Source organism: Gymnogyps californianus, chromosome 11 (assembly GCF_018139145.2).
Source record: "Gymnogyps californianus isolate 813 chromosome 11, ASM1813914v2, whole genome shotgun sequence".
NCBI lineage: Eukaryota > Metazoa > Chordata > Aves > Accipitriformes > Cathartidae > Gymnogyps > Gymnogyps californianus.
Window position 1 is genome coordinate 372,306 of NC_059481.1, and position 19,958 is coordinate 392,263.

Here is a 19,958-nt window from a genome sequence, read left to right on the forward strand (position 1 = left end):
AAAGATCGGTGTACCACCGACGTGGCATAACACCAACCCCTAGGAGGGCCACCCCACTTCCTTGCACCCATTGGAAATGGGCTGTGGGAGTGAAGAGGGAGGAAGACAGGCAGTCGTTGCCAGAAACCCACCACAAGGCCAAACAGGCTCTGTGCCGGGTAAGCACACGGGTGACAGCCTCAGCTTCTCCTCCAAAATGAGGAGCCAAATCGCAGCTCTGGCAGGGTGTCCTCCTTTTGTGCCTGAGTCTTGCTCCTGTTGAGCTGGTGTGAATACACTGATGCAGTTTGAGGTGGATACGAGGTGTGTGATGTGCCGAAGAGCCCAGGTCCCAGGCCTTACGTTCTCTTTTGGTTTTTTCCAAAAATATTTTAATCTCCCACCAGCCAGCAGTTTTGCAAACCAGGCCCCCAAATTTGTGAGAAACTTGTGCAAAAATACACCCATCTTCATTCTTTTATGTTCCCCACAGGATACTTGCCTGTTTTCCCAAAATCTTATGCATCCAGCAGGTGAATGGCAGCTCCTACCAGGCTGGCTGAAAAATAGAAGATCCCAGATGGGCTTTTTCTCTGTTCAGCTTTCAGCAGCACAGCGGGGGACTTCATCTCCAGTCCCCGGGAGAAGGTCAAAGCTCTTACAGCAGACGGGATGGCCAGGCACCACACTGCGTGCATTCATAGTCACCTAGTCTGGGGGGACAGCAGGGCTGTTAACGTCATCTCACACGGGATGTGCGTGCCGCCGGGATGAGGGTACCCCCTCTGCTCTCCCACCCGCGCGGGACCCCCCCCCCCCCCCCCCGCCGTTGCAGCATCCCCCAGAGCTGGGCGGGGAGGATAGATGAGGATGTGTACAGGGAGGAAGGCTAACCTACCAGAAGCAGAGTGGCGCAGCGGAAGCGTGCTGGGCCCATAACCCAGAGGTCGATGGATCGAAACCATCCTCTGCTAAGGGCTTTATTTATTGCTCGCCCCACACTTTTCCCAGAGGCAGCGGAGGGGCCCCACACCGCCCCCCCCTCCCTGCCCCGGTCCTGCGCAGAGCCGGCAGGGGAGTTGGGCGCGGCGCGGGGGACTGCGCCGTAGCGTGGCCGGTTAGCTCAGTCGGTTAGAGCGTGGTGCTAATAACGCCAAGGTCGCGGGTTCGATCCCCGTACGGGCCAAGTGCGGTTTCCCTTTTTTTTCCTTCGCCCCCCCTTCTCCCCTTAACCCCTCGGGCCCCCCCTTTTGTCTCGCCCAGCGCCGGGCAGTGATCGTGCAGGGACCCGCAGGGCCCTCGCCGGGGCCGCGCAACCCGGGGCGTCCGGGGAGGCAGGCCAAAAAAAAAAATACAACCCCAGGAGTGGGGGGAAAAAAGAAAGTATTAGCGGTTAGCAGAGGATGGTTTCGATCCATCGACCTCTGGGTTATGGGCCCAGCACGCTTCCGCTGCGCCACTCTGCTCCCTGCCGCCGCTTCCCGCGCTGCCTCTGTAGCGACGCTCCAACGTGCCCTCCCTGCCTGCATTTGGAGGTGTTCCTACAGCGGTCCTGCCTGCACCCCTCAGCCCTGGGGGGTGGTCCCCTGGGAGAGCTTCGCCTTCTAGCCTCCCCCCACGCTGTCCCTACTCCTTCTTTTGCAGGTTTTCCTTCGTATTCGAGGACAAACTTCACTGCATGCTACGGCCAACGGCGCCCATTTAAACAGTGAAGAATTCTCGAAAAACAGCTTTGCACAGAAAGTCAGTGACCAGTCAGTGTGCAACGCACGCACCTGATTCAGCACCCTAATAGTGTCACAAATGGGATCAAGCAAAATACACAAAATACATCATCACCATCACCACCATCACAGCTTGCTGCACTGCGGGGGAGACCAAGGTGGCTGCTCGTCTGGGAGCTCAGTGCTTCTCACACCAGCTGGCCTCTGGGGAGAGGTTTCCCTTCCCCGCTTTGTCTCTCTCTCTCCCTTTTTTTATCTTTGCCCATAATAAACGTTTATCATTAGAGCCAATGTATGCCACCAGCTACAGACACTGCTAGTAGTTCTTTGTGCCTGTGAGCCTGTACCAGCACCCTTTGCGTAACACCTGTAGGATGCTCTGTTAGGTGCTGCCAAATCCAGCAGCCCAACGTGGCCAAGGCTGCCATGGCTCCATGTCCCCAGCTTCAGCCAGCAGCGAGGCTGAGCGTGTATCCCCAGGAGGCACACCATACACACATACACCCCAAACTGGTAGATGGGTAGTTAGATAGGATGATACACAGCCCCTTTCATATCCTCGTCCCTCTGTTTTCCCACATTTGTGGCTCCCCAAACCACCTTGGTCTCTCCTTTTGTCCACCTTTGGTTCCTCCCTGTGAACATCCCATAACAAGTCTTGTACCACACCAAAACACTCTTCCCCTGCATCCCATAATGTCTCCCTCACCCCTAGGCAGCCACACCCTCAGTCCAAGAGGTGATCCGGAGAGCTGCCCCAGTTGACCATCGTGATGGATGCCACCTCCTGGCCCGTGGACAGCCCTGGGAGCCGCTGGGTCGGGGGATCCCTGGCACCGTGGAGGTTCCCAGGGTTCCTCCACCTCTCGTTGTTCCTCTGCTCCTCTTCATTCATGGAGATGAGCCTTTAATCACATAATCTAATGTTGTCTCATGGTGGGAGGTGCAGGGGCTGCCTGCACCCCAGCCCTGGGAGATGCTCCTGCAGGGAAGCCTGCCTGCATCCACCAGCCCCAAGGGATGCACCCATGGAGGATGCCCTGCAGAAGCCACCCCACAGAGACCCTTCCAACAGGAAGAGTGTGCCTTCCCCAACACACCACTTCTTTCTGCAACAAAGCCAGGTCTGATCCCTCCCTCTCCCCACACTGCAGCAGTTTTGGGAGGGAACCAGGAAGGAAAGACCAGCGTTAGCCCCTGCCCCTACCAGCCCTGGCCTCTCTTGCTCCTCTCCATGCCAGGCATGCCAGCTCTGGCTGACCCTGACACCTCCCATCCCATCCCACATCCTGTCGTGTCCCTTGCATCCAACCTCAGGGAACCCACAGTCCCCAGCACTGCCAGGGCTGGCACTGCCTTGGCCCCTGGTACCCCAGGACGCTGAGGCTGAGGTGCTGTGGTGGACTGCCCCTGCCCCAAGGTGCTGCACTCCGGCTGGGCCTAGCTGCTGCACTTGCTACACCCAGGAGCATCTTCAGCTCTGCAGGGCCTGGAGGAAACAAGGATGAGGTTGTGAGAGGTGTAGGACATGGGCTTGGGGGTCAGACATCAGGATGTGGCTCTAAGAGGGGGTGTCAGGGATGCAGTTGCAGCCCAGGCATGGGATGCAGCTCTGGGTTGTCGGGATGGACCACTCTTGAGCATGGAGGTGATCCTTGAATGTCAACCTCCTTCCTTGGGCCCCTCTTCCCTCCAGGGCCTTATCCCATGGGACTGTATCAAGCAGATTCCTAAAGAGGCCAAAGTCTGCTCTCCTGAAGTACAGTGTTGTGATCTTGATTTTTGCCCAGCTACCTCCCCTCAGGACTCTGAACTCCACCATCTCATGGTCACTGCAGCCAAGGCTGCCTTTGACCTTCACATCCCTAACAAGCCCTTCCTTGATGGTGAGTATGAGGTTCAGCAGAGCACCTCTCTTTTTTGGCTCCTTTATCACTTGGAGTAGGAATTTGTCATTGATGCTGTCCAGGAACCTCCTGCATTGCTTATGCCCTGCTGCGTTTTCCTACCAGCGTATATTGAGGTGGTTGAAGTCCCCCATGAGGACCAGGGTCTGTGAATGCGAGGCCACTTCCAGCTGTCCGTAGGCAGCCTCATCCGCTTGTTCTTCCCGGTCAGGTAGCCTATAGTGGACACCCACTACAATGTCACCCATACTGGTCTGCTCTTTAATCCCGACCCATAAGCTCTCAGTTGGCTGCTCACCCATCCCCAGGCAGAGCTCCAGGCACTCCAGCTGCTGCCTCACATGAAGGACAACTCCCCCTTCTTGTCTTCCTGGCCTGTCCTTCCTAAAGAGCCTGTGTCCCTCCATTGCAACACTCCAGTCATGTAAGCTGTCCCACCGCATCTCCACGATCCCAACAAGACCACAGTCGTGTGACTGCACACAGATCTCCAGTTCCTTGCCTTTATTCCCCATGCTGCGTGCATTAGCATACAGGCACGTCAGAGAGGCAGCCCAGCATGCTGATTGCCCAGAAAGGGTTTGGGGAATTTCTCCATAGCAGTGCCTTGTAGGCACTTTCTTGCTTGCATGCAAGTGCTGAAGGTGATCCCGCCTAAGCCTCATTTTGCTGATTTTGTGTTCCCTTTCATTCACATCACCCCAGCCCCTTTGCTTGTCAGCCCTGTCCACCACTCCCATACCCCTGACTATGGCCCCCCTGAGCTCTGTAGTCACGTTTGACACTCTCCAGGTTGCCCTTGGGAGTATCACTGGTACCCACATGGAAAAACAGCAGAGGGTGACAGTCAGGGGGTCAGACAAGCTTTGGCAGTCTCTCCCCAACTCCGGGCCCGCAACAAGCAGCACACTTCTCCAGGCAAGTCAAGTCGTACCCTGCAGCAGATGTGGTGGGGGCTTGGACAGGGGTGGGTAGGCACAACATAGGCAGTATCCCAAGCTGCAGAGGGATCAATAAAAGAAACGCAGGTATGGAACTGGTTAAAGAGAGAGGAGGCAGTGAGCATGCAGGCACAAACCATGTTTGTGAGGTACTTTTATTCTCAAGAAAGGTCAATATACTGCACAGAGGAGGTTTCAGTCGCATCTCAAGTCTGCTCACCCCTGTTCTAGGGACAAAGACCACCAATAATGACTCTTCTAAGACAAAAAGCAGCCCTTCAGCTGCTCTTTTTCACTAGCAAATTCAATTTACAGCTTCCCAGTTGGTGTGGTACAGTTTGGGCTTTGGGGTTTTTTTTGGGGGGGAAGGGGGTGTAGGTGCACTTTTTTACAAGATCAGAGCAGGAGATACCCAGACCTTGCAAATGCAAAAAAAAAAAAAAAAAAAGCTTGTAAGCTATCTCATTTGAATACCTGTCCTACAGCACAGCTTCAAGGTGTGTCACTGCAAGTGATGAGCTACTTTACTCCCATTTCTAACTCCCACCCTTGAAAAATTGTGATTGCCATAGATGGGTGTATTGGGTTTACATGGCAAGGTTGGAGGAGGGGGGGTCGCTGCAGGGGTGGCCTCAGCCGAGCAATCAGCAAAGCTGGTGGCACCTCTGTAAAAACATATTTAAGAAAGGACAAAACACTGCCCAGAGTGAGGAAAAGAAAGAGGCAAGAAACAATCCCGCTAACACCAAGGGCAGAGCAGAAATAGCGGCAGGAGATACTCCCGGCCCTGGAGCGGACTCCCCTGCAGCCTGTGGAGAGGACCACATGATAGCGGATATCCATAGGGACCCCTGCCAGAGCAAGTGGGTATTCCCTGAAGGAACTGCAGTCCATGGAGAGGCCACACCAGAGTAGTCTCTCCTGACTGCCATGTGCTGTGAACACACCATCTTCCTTAAGTCACAACAGCCTTAGGCCTAGTCAGAGGAGGGGAAAGAAAAAAAAAAAGAAGCAGGCTAATGTGCAACATTGTTCAAGAGGAATCTATAAGGTAGGATTATCTGAGCATCACTAATATTCTGCACAAAAACCTGCGCAAAAGACTATTGTACTCTCCAGCATTTTTTCCTCTTGGTCAGGAAATGCTGAACCAGGTTCACGAGATCTCCTTGAGTTTAGGAAACACCATCTATCCCCCACAAAGAATGGAGGCATTTTCTCCTAATCAGGGAAATGGATTTCACTAACAGCTCCTGAGCTACCAAGGCCATAGCAGGCACACCCACTGCCTGGATACGCTCTGGAATGATGAACGGCAACACTTAAGCTCTAACAAATCCACTTACCTGTTTTAGCTGCTTGCATGTATCTTACACTAAGCGATGAAGCTATTCTCCCCCTTATCTGGCATAATCTCCTCATTTAACCTGGCTCATTAGGCAAAGGGTTCTGTAACACTTTATAAATGAATAATCACATTAGCACCGCTAGAAGGACTGAATGCTGCGTGATTACGCTATGTGATAGGTCAAACTGGTTTTCAGATTAAGGTGCTAAAACCCACGTAAGCATGCACATGAAGGGAAGAGGGCAACCACCAGTTAAAGTACAAGAACATACCCCCACCAGACAGCCAGGTTTGCAGTGTAAGCTACCATCACTGCAGGGCTCAGTGCTACTAATATATGACCTACCTCAGCACTATTCACCTCATAATTCAGCCAACCAGACTTTCTGCTGCTACAACTAGCGTGAACACATCAAAATGGATTTTAGGGAAAGAGGCAGCAAGAAGCACTGGCTTGTAAGATGAGTTATGACTTCTCTGGAGCAACTTGAGCGCTATTCCAGACACCTTCAGGTAATCCCTAGTAGTCTGCGTTGCCGAAGGAAGTTTTGGAAATAAGAAACAACAGCGCTGTTCCATGTATTACAAATCATGTTTGTCAGGTTAATGCACACAACACAAGCTGTTTCAACAAGCACAGTTTATATACATTGTCAAGTATCGAAATAAGTCAGTTCCAAGGCCTTATTTAGGTACTGTTGCCTCCTCCACTGTTCTTTCCGGACGCTCCTGCTTTCTGCAGCCGGCTCGCACTTGGTTGCCGAGGCATCCTCTGGGCAGATCCTTCCCGGCTGCTCCTTTCTGCTAGAACCTGGGTCCCACTGACAGCAGAACTGGTTTTGTTTCTCCCTGAATAAACAAATACATACATTAATTTTCAAGTCCTAACCCTACATGTCACCCACACAGCAACTAAGCTGCAAGCGTTCCTTAAGAAATCATGCAAAAGGCAAAATTGTATTAGATGTCGCAAATGTATCCAGCATCCAGCACAAAAAGCAAATTTGTGAATTCAGCTCAACAGGTATCAGGGCCACAAAACCAAAACAAGTTGCAGTAGGCGGCATTCTTAATTTTCATCAGGTTTAATCTACAAAGTAACCAGCCACTTCGTTCTTTAAACACTTGCTTTCATTTGGCACAGGAACACCAGCACTGCAAATAGCACTTCAAGAAGAACATTAAGAGCATCTAACACCTCAAGGCTGGGATAAGTGAATCCATGTGCCAGTGTCCACCAGCTTCTGAAGCCTGCAGTCACATTATCAGATCAGAAACCCTGCTCTTCATGTCACTTCTGTGACTTGATGAGCAAGTTTGGATTTCCTACCATTTTCTCAGGTTTCCAGGAGCTCAGACTCCTACACAGCACCTACTCGCAGATTTTCTTACTGTGTTCAGACAAGTTATCCTTCTGTAGGCACAACTGACCATCTCTAAAATGCAATGCGACAGCGGAGAGAAGCAATGGGTAGAAAGGTAGAAACTGAGGGAGGCAAGGGGCACGCAGCCCACCCTGCTGGATTCAGCCAGAGGAGAGAGCGACAGACTAAGGTGTACTGCAAACAAGTGACAGGAGGGGACAAGTGAAGGAGACTGACTTTTCCTGCCGCTGGAGAGAACTATTTCAGATGAGAAGTAGGACTCATTAGGAAAGATAAAAGAAATGTGAGGCAAAAGGGTCACAGCTTTTACTAAAGATAGCAAGCTCCAAGAAGCATCATAAAAAATTAATAGCAAGGAGGGAAAAAAAAAAACCACACAGGAATACAGTGAGCTGTAGTTACATGCATGCAATTAGAACGAAGAGTGATGTTTTAGCAATCGTTATCAGAGCAACTTCCAGAATACCAGCAGCTACTCCACACACTGGAGTCTCCATGGGCATGGTTTGGAAATCATCACCTTGGATCATTTGTGCTACGGACAGCGCACAGACTGGAGATACGTCTGTTTTACTTACCAAACCATCCTGTCTCCTTGGAGCAGCTGTCTGAGAACAGGACTCACGTCAATACCACAAGTTAACACCTTGCAGCACCAGAAAGATAACCTGAGAACTTCCAAGTAAGAGTATGTTGGCCCCTTCATATCTGTAAAATTTGACAGACTAGTGTGGCAAAAGAAATACATTCACTTATCCCAGCCAAGTCAGGTGCTCTTAAAAAAAGTCTACTATTGTAAACCACACTGGTGATCTGCCAGCAGCTACCATCCCAAGCCAGCCAACCAGCCTTGCAATCTTTCTTTGTAGCTCAAGCACTTTAAGCAAAGTTTCACTAATGCAAGTGTTGTCCATGAAAACAAACAAATTGCACAAAGGCAATACATGATCTCACAGTATTTGAGAGAAAAATTGGCAGGAACAAAAAAGCATTATAGTTCACCATGATGCTTTTAGCAATCCAGGAGATCTCTATAGGTGAACGCCCTCCCCTTTCTCACATGCATCTATCCGGCAAGAGTGCAGGTCCTCAACCTGTGTACAACTCTAACCATGTGCACACACAAAACAACTGTACCATTAAGCACTACTGGGAGTCAGGCCCTTGATCTTCTGACCTGGTTGAAACAACTTGGGGAAAAAGAATCACTTTATTGAAGAGAAGCTGTGCTCAGACAAAGCACCTGCCCTCCATCCTCTCAGCCTCGAAATCACAGTAAAACAAACCAGTTACTTAAACAGCATAAAAACCAACTATAGTTTTGGAAGCATGCTATCTTGACCCACGAACCAGTCAAGAATAGCTCATGAAGTACGCAAGGACAGGCATGGTTTGTGCACCTCTGCCAGTTAAAACACTATCAGAGATAACAGATTCAATTAACGCAAAGCACAAAAGAAGTTGAACAACCACAAACTCTCTGTAATTCAAGTACTACAGACGAACAAAAGGATTCCACTGATATTTTCCTTGGTGACACAAGATGTCCTTATCTTGGATGTGTCTGGCTGTCATCGAACAACTGCAGCCCAAATAGCTACGGATGCAAGAGACAAGCAAAAAGAAAGCCTAATCAAATACCTCCCTCCCCAAAGACCACTTCAAAAGAAGCAGCTGCATGTTTATCTCCTCCAGAGCCAGACATAGTCTGAAAAGAATGGTACATGCATGCAAGCAGTGGCAGAAGTGTGCCCTACCTACCTCTGACTGCTAGCTCCCCCCATTTAAAAACAGCAGCGCCCACTGCGATCAGGCTGCTCACTGGACATATTAATGCTGATCATCTCTGACGAAATCCAAGGCCAAAAGGCTACAGCAACGTCTCGGAGAGGCCGAGGCAGGAGTCTGCAGGGTGGCACAGGGCAAGAAGAGAAAGCCTTAAGTAGCAGAGGGAGGAAGAAGCACCTTTTTGTGTCAAGCAGGAGGCAAGTGAAAACTGATGAGATTTACGAAAGGAACCTCAACCCCAAATATCCTTTCAGAAGTGGAAATCTAAAGCTCTGCTCTTTCAGTCTCCTCTCTACTCAACCTACTGCTTTCCCCAGGGGATCCCTTCCTGCCTCTAAGCAGTAACAGGGACTACAGATTTTTCATCCCGCTGGTAAATAAATAAATTGCTATTGGTACATTTACTTGTAACACAGTCAGGGATATCAGGGCTGCAACAATCTCAAAATATCTCCTGTAGTGCATATTGGCAGTGACTATGGGCTAGAGCAACCACAAGAGTACTTCGAAATTCTCCAAAATCCTGCTCCTGTTTCTGTCTCACAGTAGGACTTACACGGGGCACAGTAAACCAGCTGGCCTTTCCAGACAAGCGAAGACTCAGTTTTAGGTGTGAATAAAAAACGCTTGTAAGAGCAGAAGTCCCTCCTTTTTGCAATCACTAGGCGTTACCCAGAGGACTAAAGAGACACCTTCTGCCCAATCACCAGAAGTGTGCACAGTGATGAGACTCACTTCAAATCTCAGCACCTCCTGACCATGGAAAAATCTCAGACACACCTAGACTTCACTCCCCAAAGCAGTCCCAGTACGTGACTGTGGCTCATTATACTCAATCCTTTTGTCAGACTGCTAGATTTGCCCTGCAGAGTCTTGCTCGCATCCCTACATAAGTATCACAAGTAGTCCTCTTCCGCAACACAAACTGGCAGGTTCTCAGGTCTTCAAAGCTGCTGCCATATCCTTAACAGCTAACACACACACTGGGCTCTCTCCAGAGCCAAAAAATGACCCCCACTGAAGCAGGCTCCCTGAGAAGACAGAGTAAAGTAGACAGGTAAGACTGGCAAAATATGCCTCAACGAAACCAGCTGAATTGTTCTGAAACAGAGGACGAGGTAAAAATAAGATGGTTTTCAAATGCACTTTCCAAAGTAGTTAACTAAGACCTTAAGTATGCATTGAGCAGAGGGTCATTATTTAAGCACGTTTTCTCTTGCAAACACTTATCTGAACAGCAGGATTTGGAGAAAGAAGAGAACACAAAATAAGCGGAGACCTACACAGGCCCACGAGTCACCTGCACAGAACTTGTACCTGCCTCTCTTCTCCAGCAAGCCTGCTTCTTTGTAACAGGTTAGGTATTCAACCGCATGACTAGGTATCACTACAAAAGCAAGCTTACATCAAAGTCCCAGATCCTATTCAAGATACTGACAAGCCTCCTTAGGTGCTCAAACATCTCAGTCTAACACATCGGGTAAGAAGCCTCTAAATGAGATGTCTGAAGGTGGGTAAAGGTACAGAGCAATTCCCCCCTCCCAGAGCAGAGGTCTGCATTAGTCTGATCAATCTCACATTCCTTTTCCAAGGCAACTCTCTGAAATAATACTTCATTCTCATCTACACGATGGATGGATTCTCCCTTACTCTAATATCTATGTTACCTTGGGAGGCTGCCAACTTAACCACTCATGAAGTGTCTGGTTTACCAAAGACAAGGTTTTCATTCACCTCTCCTGCTCTTTTGAGAGACGGCTCCCTTCAAGGCTGCTCAGCGGAGCCACGGGAGCTCCTCTCCCATCCACTGATCCAGCACAAAACACACCAGCCTCTTCCCTACATATCTTCACGTGTTCCTGGTTGCTCATTTTACTAGTTTTCACCACCACACCTGGGATAGTCTCATTTCCTCACCTTCTCCTTCTGTAATCTACATGCAAGAAGATGGAGAAGAGGTCCTTCATTTTTCTCAGAGAGCTCTATTCAGTCTATAAGATTTTTTTTTAAGTGTTTCTTTGGTTGGTTGGGGGGAAGAATGAATTAGTTGTCACTCACGAACTCACATCTTCGTTACTTTGCCACAAAGCTACACATGATGAGTCTGGCATTTACCGTATTCCTCTAAATCCCTTTTCTTTCTGTCAGTTCTTGCCTCGCAGAGCATGGGGGGAAAAAAAAAAGCTTGAAAATCAGCCTGAAAAGATATACTAAAAAAATTATCCCAGTGCAGCGCTTAGCTCAAATACCCAGCAGAGAGGAAGCTGCACAGCCTCAGGTAAATCTGCAAACCTTCTGTGTGGGAAGCATGACAGGAGAGAGACCTACGCTGGCCAGAGATCACCAGTCCTCTCTGCTACCTGCTCACATTGACAGTGCTGCCATTGCCTGGTTCTAGCCATCCATCCACATTAACTTGCCCATCCATGTCCATCACACCTAGAGCATATATAAAAACATTACACAGAACCACCCAGTCTACTGAAGGGATCCCAATACCTTCAGGGAATACATTGGCACAGTGTTTCCTCTTGAACTGTGGCCTGTTCAAAAGCCACCGGATTCTCCAATGGACACAGCCACATACTTGTAGCTAAATCATTTGGCAAGTTTGCAACAGGCTCCCACCGTACGCAGAGCGCTGCAAAGAACATAGCACACTTAAAAGGAGTATGGAAGAAGCCTGTGCCTCTCAGATAATGTATTTTTTTTTTTTCCTTGAAGTTACTCAGACAGGAGGAAGTCTTTAACAGATTCCTTCCCAAAAGACAGTAGCGCAGGCTGCATCACAGCATCCAATATGCCTTTTTCCTCATTCAAAAGGTAAAGATTCCATAAAATGACAAGTTTGTCTAGACTTCAGTTTTCAAAGTACATTACCCAGAGCAAAATACATTTTCACGGGAACAATGAAGCCACCTATTCTTTTGGGACTAGGTCCACGTCAGGTTTTGAACATTCCAGCCTAGGCTTTTTGCAAGTTATTCCTGGGATAAGGAAAAAGAAATAAAAGCTGTTTGTCTGCTGTTTCTGCTGAAGTAAAAAAGAATACTTCACTATCCATCACCTGTATTTTGAGAGTATCAAAATTTATTATAACCTCCCAGGAGAGGAAAGGAACTAGAACTTTTAACCAAGGGACTTTCAACCATCCAAGAAAGCACAGTACAGTTGAGAATTTTTTTAATCAGTTGTAAAATAACTGACATCAGCACCTGCAATCCAGAAAATACTTCATCGTAATTTCTGTACCACAAGATGAACAAGGTCTATAAATTGAAGCTGTTCAGTTGCTGATGGACTAGAGAAATGCCTACAATACAGAAAAGTTAGAATAAAAAAAGAGTGCATTCTGGAATGGGAGCCTGGGGGAAAGGGAGAGGGAAAGCAACAACTCCACATCAGGAATGCTCTGAACATAACACTTCTTGCCCTGTGTAATTACCATGTCCATCATTTCACAAAACAAGAATAAAGACCTCTAATTCAAAAGGCCAGAACTCTACTGCTTATGGTAGAAAGAGTTAGAGGGAGTGAGAGTTGCAGGACGAAGATCTGGTAGGCAATTTAACAGCTCTTTAGTGAATTTAGGAAATCCACTTATTGGAGTGGTATTGATGAAGTACTAAAAAAAAAAAAAACTGAGCATGAGTGAAGCAACTAAGTAAGAAAGCCATGATCAGGACTGTATTAGTCCTTTGATTAGTCCTATAAGTCACCTACATTCTACAGATTTTTTTTTCAGGGAAGACATACAGACCATGAAGTGTCCGAGTACAACATTTACAGGTGCACGGCATGATTAAGAACACATTGCTATCAGTTCAATCCCACGGATATACTTAATCTATAATTAAAGCATAATAGCCAGTATAACCAACAGCAAAATTCACTGTATGATGTATAAAAACCAGATTAAATAAATTTAAGAGAATCCTTAGCATGTCTGGGGGGACTCCCTCCACTGTCTCAGAGCTCCACATAGCATTATCCTTGTCAGCCACCTTATCTCCTTAATACAGAAGTCTGCATTACAAATCCCACATCAAGATGAACCCTGAGATAAGGCGAGGCTGAGTAAGTGGAGGGTGAGTATGAGAGGAATGCAAAGCAGCTAGCATGGCCAGTCAGCAGTACCCAAGAGTGAAGGCAGTCACTGTGGGCCCTTGCAGCAACAGTCATCATCCCAAAAGGCCAACCACAGCTAAAGACAAACACAGAGAAAGTACAAGAAACAAGAAGTGAGAAAAAGGGATGAACAGGGAAGGCTACACAACACATGGATGGCAAGAGGAACACATAGGGAAGACAAAGTTGGCAACAAGCTGCATAGTAGACAGAGGGATATTTAGGAACTAATCAAAAAGCAACACTTAGAAGAGACCTTGATTGCATCTAAGTATTTACACAGGAAGAAAGTAGTTACAAATGCAGGGGCAGAAAAGGACTTAGGATTCTCAAAAGCATATTTTTCCACACAGACAAGAAAAACACACCCCGTGAACCCTTCACCGAGCCCATGGCTGGCGGTGGGCTCAGTGGCTTTTCCAACAGGCACCTAAGTGCAACACAGAGTTCCACGGGGTATGAAAGCATTCTGACCCCTGCTACGCAGAACAGGAGGCTGCAATGGTTCCTTACAGCCTTAAAATCCATAGACCAGGCGAGAGGCCCACAACGGAGACAGGATTTTGAAAAGCAAGCTCATGTTAACAACACATTTTGTACAAGAAATTAGGTGGGGCAAAGCTTTGGGAAGTAACTTTATGGAAGACACTTGGGCTGGGGAAGTGGGGAATGTGGAAAAACCAGTTGGAGTGCAGAGAGTGAGAGAAGCATCAAAGAATATTCATCAGCCTAGGAAAAAAAGAGCAGGGCATTGACATATGCATGTCAATAGAGAGATAGAAAACTGCAGGGGAAACCACCAGGGGCCTGAGGGTTGGCTGACGGGAACAGAAAGCACGGAAATGATATGTAAGAAAATGACATATTTAACTACACAAAGGTAAACTATACACATACCTAGTGCAGGCCAAAACCAACACCACTGTCCTAACGGGTATGCACACCTCCTCCTCACATGCACAGAAAGAAACTGCCTGGATATCCTTTCTCTTTAAAATCAGCTCTTTCCCTCCCAAATCAACAACTGTTGAGGAACCGTTCTGAATGCAGCTTGCGTGACGTTGTATCTAGCTAAATATGCCAGATGGATGCTCCAATACCCAAACACAGTAATTTGGAGCCAGCTATCACAAATTCAGTTACCAGCAAACACAGCTCCACGCAGAACACCATGGCTATATGCTATGGGAAAATGCAAAATAAAGACATTCATATTAGACTCCCTGTTGCTTTAGCTGTAAAAAAGCTGAAATAACTACCGGGGGGCACCCCCCCAACAGTGCTGTTCAGAAATGCTGTAACAGTTTGGGTTTTTTTTAACTGCTTTAAAAAAACCTCCCTGCACCACGATGGGCTGAGAAGCCTAAGCCAATATCTCATTGTTACTGATAAAATTCGAGCAGAGCAGTCTTGGCTAATCTTTAGTGAGACCTGGATTACTTCAGCCACTTGTCTGTCTTCTGACAAAGAAGGAAGCATGGGAGAAAGAGCAGATAGGCAGAGCTGAAGGACACTGTGCGAAGCAGCTTGGCAAGCTTATATAGAACAATCACTGTTCTTTGTATTAGCGCAAGGAGCTCTGGCTTTATCAGTAGACACAAGTCCCAGCTACGCAGAGGAGGCATCTCCAAATGCCTGGTCCTGCATGGAAGCCGCACCATCCTCTTCTCAAACGGAAGCAGCATCTTCCAACAAGAGATGGCAGGGCCAACAGCAGATACAGCTTTGGTTCCCCTTCCCCGCAGCAGCTCCTAAAGGGAAAGGAGGCAAGGCAAGCCAAACGCTCCTGCAGAACAGATCCAGCCCAGAGGACACCCCCAGTCACCCTATTAACACTTACCCAACTCCTGAACAACGGACTTGGACTGTGTCCAGAACTAGAAAGCTCACTGAATGAGTAGTGATTCCTCGTCCTCTTCAATATGAGCTAGCTGGTTGTTTCTTCAATTTAAGGAGAGAAAATTACTCTGCTGAAGATGTGCTGATTTTAGTGGGACCTTTATTTCAGCAACACGCTTTCCCCCAAGGGCTACAGTAAAACAAGCTCCTGTCTTGAGCTAGATAGTTCAAATGCTAATTCAGCCTAAGGAGGTCCAGTAAAACACAGACAGGGCTGGCACTGATGACCCAGCTCTGCTTTAGATCATTACCAATTTCCATGAATGGAGAGCTCTCTGGACACCTCTTTGCGTTCATGACCTTCAATCAGGAGTCCTACGCATCTTCCTCAGACACTCCAGGCACACTGCTCCAAGTGCCTACACAGCGCTGTGGAGTCAGCTAGCCAAAATTTGCACAAAGTTGCAATTAAAGCTGCAGAAGCTTGTTCACTTGCACTTGATGCCCATCTTAGGTCAGGCTGGGCACTGAGCTAACATAGCCCCTCCTTCGACTAAATCACAGCAAGTGCAGACATGTGCCTTCCATCCGAGAGGCTACAGAAACGTATCCTCACAGGGAGAGCTGGACAAAACGTGTCCTCTTCTCAATATTTATGAGATCTTACCGGCACTTCTTATACTCACAGAAATGAGGATGCAGGACTAAGGTTGTGATAAGCCGCTGCTGAGCTTAAGTTCTGCCCAAAGAATTTTCTGGGAGAGTTGGCTTTTCAGTGGTGATTTTATTCACAAAGGAATTAGCTGATGTCAGCGGGTGCTGGGTGACAGCAAAGTCACTCGGGCTGACAGAAACTAAAAAGAGAAGTTTTCATTCGAAGTGAGTTACAGCTCTAATATAACACAAGCTTCCAGAAAACAAAAAAACCCTGACATAGTTGGGAAGACCAAACCTTCTGGCAAGGTGTGCAAGTGCTGCCCATCAGTTTGGTCAGGATTGAGTGCAATGAGAGAGAGGAGGCCAAAGTGCCCCTTTATCACCATTACCGAGCACCAGCTTGCAAAGAGAGCAAACCCAAGTCCAGCATTTAATGTTTTACCACATGTCTGCAGTGAAACCGTGGCTTGATGGGCATGATCCTCCTGTCTCAGTAAGCTGCGTATGATCTGGTGATCTCAGAGCATCAACTAGCCCTGAAGACATATTTTAGCCTTGTGAAATAAAGCAGCAACAGGAGACACTGAAGGCCAAACTAATACTGTGAATATTTACCACGAGCAGCGCAGAGCTAACACCATCTTTCCCTGAACTTCACTACACTTCGCCCTCAGCTCCAAGGGCTTGTCCCAGTGCACTCGAGGGTATCAACATGTCGATTTTAAAGGGAAACTATGGAGAGGAAAGTCTGGCCAGACACACTAGGACTGCAATCTGACTTGGGCACCATCTTGGACCAGGAGGTGCTCTGCTAGAGATGCAGAATGAGCATCCTGGATTGACGCAGGCACAACCAAATAAGCTCCCAAGACAGATACTAATTCCTGCAAACTCATAGCCTCTCTAAGGTGCTTGCAGCACCTCAAGGTGGTAGGAGGCAACAGTTAAGGGCGTATCAACTCTACCTTAGGGTTTCTTGCTTTTTCTCTTGAGAAATTTAATGCTAATTAACAAACAAGTTGCCATCTGACAGTCTCAAACCCAAGCTGGCCTACTAAAGTAGCTCGTGACAGTGGCCCAGTGCTAGAAAAAAAAAAAATCTCATTTTTACAGGAAGTACCACACAAACAGCATACATGAGAGAACAAAAGCTACTCCAGATTAACAGACAGGAACAAAAACCTTACCAAAGTTCCTTCATAGTTTGAGTGACCCATCACACCTGAAGCACCAACAAAGGAAGAGAAGAGAGTGCAAAATTTAACAGCATCTTTTGTTCAAAATCGCTGCTCTTTTGAGATGTTTCCTCTCAATATGGTACCGGAATAGCACGCTGCTTCTTACTTAAAATATCCGAGTGCTGTACCTCTCTCATTTTGCTTGGGGAAAAAGCAGTCAGCCAGGTGTTGTCTTTTTCCCCTGTGCATATTTAGAGTCACCTCTCACTCACATGTGAGACTGTTCTCTTTACCACAACCAACTTCTCTGCAGGAAATTCTTAACCAAGAGCATCTCTTGCAAAAGGGGAACCTGTTGACGGTGAAGTCCATGGAGTCCCGGACATTTTATCCCCACACTCCAATTCCCATTTAGGCTTTAGCAAACTTCCTCAGAGTCTCTGTACAGCCACCCTCAGCTGCTCAATTGATTCTCACCCACTTACCATGTGGGAATCCACACCAGAAGCAGCAGGCTCTCCTATTGTGAAGGTGCCTCAGATTGTGGCATAACCGCCCTTACCCTAAAACTGACTGCTTATAGTTGGTCAAACAAATCTTGCCTTTCAACTTCATTTTCTATAGGACTTACCACCAGACTTACAAGCACAGCCATGAGAATAAACACCCCCTACCACCAAGGCAGCCTCAGCAGTGAGACTAGACTAAGCGGTAATACGCTATCATGACAGGGAAACCTTACTTTCCACCCACCCCGCTCTGGTTACCTATGCTGACAAAGCTTTTCGTTCCTGCCCCGTTCCCTGTGTTCCCAGCACAGTCCTTGCTGACAGTTACTTTTTAAAGCTTTGCCTCAAAATTCATCATGGGTCAACAGAGACCCATCAGCTACAACAGAGTTTTCACCCTGAAACAGAGAGAGGAAAGGAGAACGGGACATGACAATACAATTCAACTTGACCTCATCCATTTCTAGGCTCCCACTGGCTGGACAAGCACACCCATGTTACCGGTACGGCAGTGCTGAGGCATGCAGCAAGCCGAGCTTTCGGTGTGCAATTTTGTTCTTGGCAACCACAGACAATGATCACAAAACCCTGCTGTTTCAGCCATTGCCCCTTTCTACTACATTTTTAAACACAAGAGAAACGAGAGCCTTTTCACAGTGAATTCAAGCTTAGTGACAGCAGACTTATTTTAGTTACCTCTTTTTAAACCTTTTGGAAGTAATCCACAGAGATTGCGAGCTACCAGCCAAAAGTCACTTCAGGAAGTTCAGGGAGTAAGTAAAAGTTTTATTAGAACTGTTTCGGAATAAAATAAAATATATATATATGGCATAACTCCAGGGCTACATTTGTTACTGTCCACCGAGCTTAGAGCAATAACGGAAGATAATTACATTCAAAAGCAGTCGCTATTTTAGCCGACAATCCCACAAAGCCTCCCATTTCACCTTCCCACCTAAATACCATCCACAGGGCACGGAAACTGCCGGCCGAGCAGCAGAAGCCACCGCGCTACATGGGGATGGAGCAGAGAAAGCATCGCAGCTCCCCTCCTTTTCCAGGGATTCCTAATGTAACAGAAACTTTACTTTTTTTTTATTTTTTAGTTAGATACAGGCAAAGCAGTATTGTGTAATATTGTATATTAAGGGGTTTTTTTTGTTAAAGGCTTGGAGGGCAGAGCCAGGAGGCTACAAAACCCAGCACAAGTGACTGCAGCAACCTCCCCCCCGACATACCTCACCGCTCCCCCACACCCGGCCCCCTACGCTGCCTAAAAAGAATAAAAATTAAGAAAAACGGGGGCGGGCAGCAGGCAGGAGGCGCAGCGGCCCCGGCCCGGGGGTGACGGGGCTCCCGCTCCACAGGACCCCGCACAAGCCCCCGCCGGGCCCGGGCCCGGCCCGCAGCTCACACCGAGCGGGCCCCCCGGGGGCCGGCCGAGCCCCCCCTCGGGCCCAGCCGCCCGGCCCGCGGCCCCCTCCCCGCGGCGGGGCGAGCGGCGCGGCCGGCGGGAGGAGCGGGGAGGCCGCGGGGCGGCGGGCAGGCCGCGGGGGGACCTCGGGAGAGCGGCGGGCGGCCCCCGAACCGCGGCGGCCGCAGGGCGGAGGCGGGGGCCCGGCCGTCCTCGGGGGCTCTGCGCGGGGAGACAGGGGGATTAGGGCCCGCCGCCGCCGTCCTCCCGCCCGCCGCCCGCCCCTGCCCGCCGCCTACCTCGGCTGTCGGCGGGGAGCGGCGCCGGCGCGGCGGGGGGTCCGCCCTCGGGTCCCGGCGGCAGCCGCTGCCCGGCGCACATGGACTTGAGCACCTGGAAGACGGCGAGCGGCGCCACGTTCATGCGCAGCAGGTCCAGCAGCACCCTGGGGGGACACCCGTCTCAGCGGCGGCGCGGCGGGCACCGGCGGCACCGGCGGCCGCCCCCCGCCGCTCACCGGAACACCTCCGGGTCCAGCCCGCTGCCCGCCGCCTGCGCCAGCTCGAACAGCTCCGCCTCCTCCGCGCTCAGGAGCTGCTTCCGCCGCAGCCGCGCCTCCGCCATCGCCGCCGCTGCCGCCATGCCCGCCGCCGCCTCCGACATGGCGGCGCCTCGCGCCCCGCCCCGCCTCGTCACGGCCCGGCCCCGCCCCGCGCCGCCTCGCCGTGAGCACCGCCCCCCGCCGCAAGGCCTGGTCCCAGGCCCGGCGGGCTGGGCTCGGTCCGGCCGGGCCCCGCTCCTCCCGCCCGGGCCCGGCAGGTGGCAGCCGCGCTCCAGCCGCAGCCGAGGCCTGCCCGGCGGTGTCCGGGGCTGCGCGGCGGGGCCCCCGGGCCTCTTCCATCCGCACCCTCCAACCTCCCGCTCCCCCGAGGGCGCCTCTGCTGCCCCCCGGCAGGCTTCCTGCTCCCCAGGCCCGTGAAGCAGCACTCACGGTGATTTCCGGGTGTCTGCCGCAGGTTGCCCTTCAGATTCATTGTGGGCTGCCTTACTGCGTGCCTGCGTGTGCCTCCTCCAAGCTTACGTGCCCTCTGCTCTGGGACGTGCCCTCAGCTCGCTGGAAGAAGCCTCTCGGTGGCCTCCCTTACCTCTCGGTTTAGTTAA

At 49.7% G+C, this 19,958-nt stretch overlaps 1 protein-coding gene and 3 non-coding genes across 4 annotated transcripts; 2 read left to right on the plus strand and 2 right to left on the minus strand.

Moving 5' to 3' along the window:
* Positions 1 to 881: 881 nt before the first annotated feature.
* On the plus strand, positions 882 to 953 carry TRNAM-CAU (transfer RNA methionine (anticodon CAU)). The gene has a single exon. It is a non-coding gene; the product is annotated as a tRNA-Met (tRNA).
* Positions 954 to 1,091: 138 nt separating this feature from the next.
* TRNAI-AAU (transfer RNA isoleucine (anticodon AAU)) lies at positions 1,092 to 1,165 on the plus strand. The gene has a single exon. It is a non-coding gene; the product is annotated as a tRNA-Ile (tRNA).
* Positions 1,166 to 1,373: 208 nt separating this feature from the next.
* TRNAM-CAU (transfer RNA methionine (anticodon CAU)) lies at positions 1,374 to 1,445 on the minus strand. The gene has a single exon. It is a non-coding gene; the product is annotated as a tRNA-Met (tRNA).
* Positions 1,446 to 6,472: 5,027 nt separating this feature from the next.
* On the minus strand, positions 6,473 to 19,460 carry LOC127020441 (mitotic-spindle organizing protein 2B-like). Its single transcript, XM_050902996.1, has 3 exons — positions 19,315 to 19,460; positions 19,097 to 19,242; positions 6,473 to 6,748 (listed from the first exon to the last, which is right to left on the minus strand). Exons 1-3 carry the CDS (start codon positions 19,458 to 19,460, stop codon positions 6,588 to 6,590), a joined length of 453 nt encoding a protein of 150 aa, XP_050758953.1. The 3' UTR covers positions 6,473 to 6,587.
* Positions 19,461 to 19,958: the final 498 nt, after the last annotated feature.

Coding starts and splice junctions, on each gene's coding strand:
- LOC127020441 (XM_050902996.1), bottom strand. CDS start 19,460: ATGTCGGAGGCGGCGGCGGGCATGGCGGCAGCGGCGGCGATGGCGGAG. Junction 19,243..19,314: donor CTGGACCCGGAGGTGTTCCG/GTGAGCGGCGGG, acceptor GTGTCCCCCCAG/GGTGCTGCTGGACCTGCTGC. Junction 6,749..19,096: donor GCTCCCCGCCGACAGCCGAG/GTAGGCGGCGGG, acceptor TTGTTTATTCAG/GGAGAAACAAAACCAGTTCT.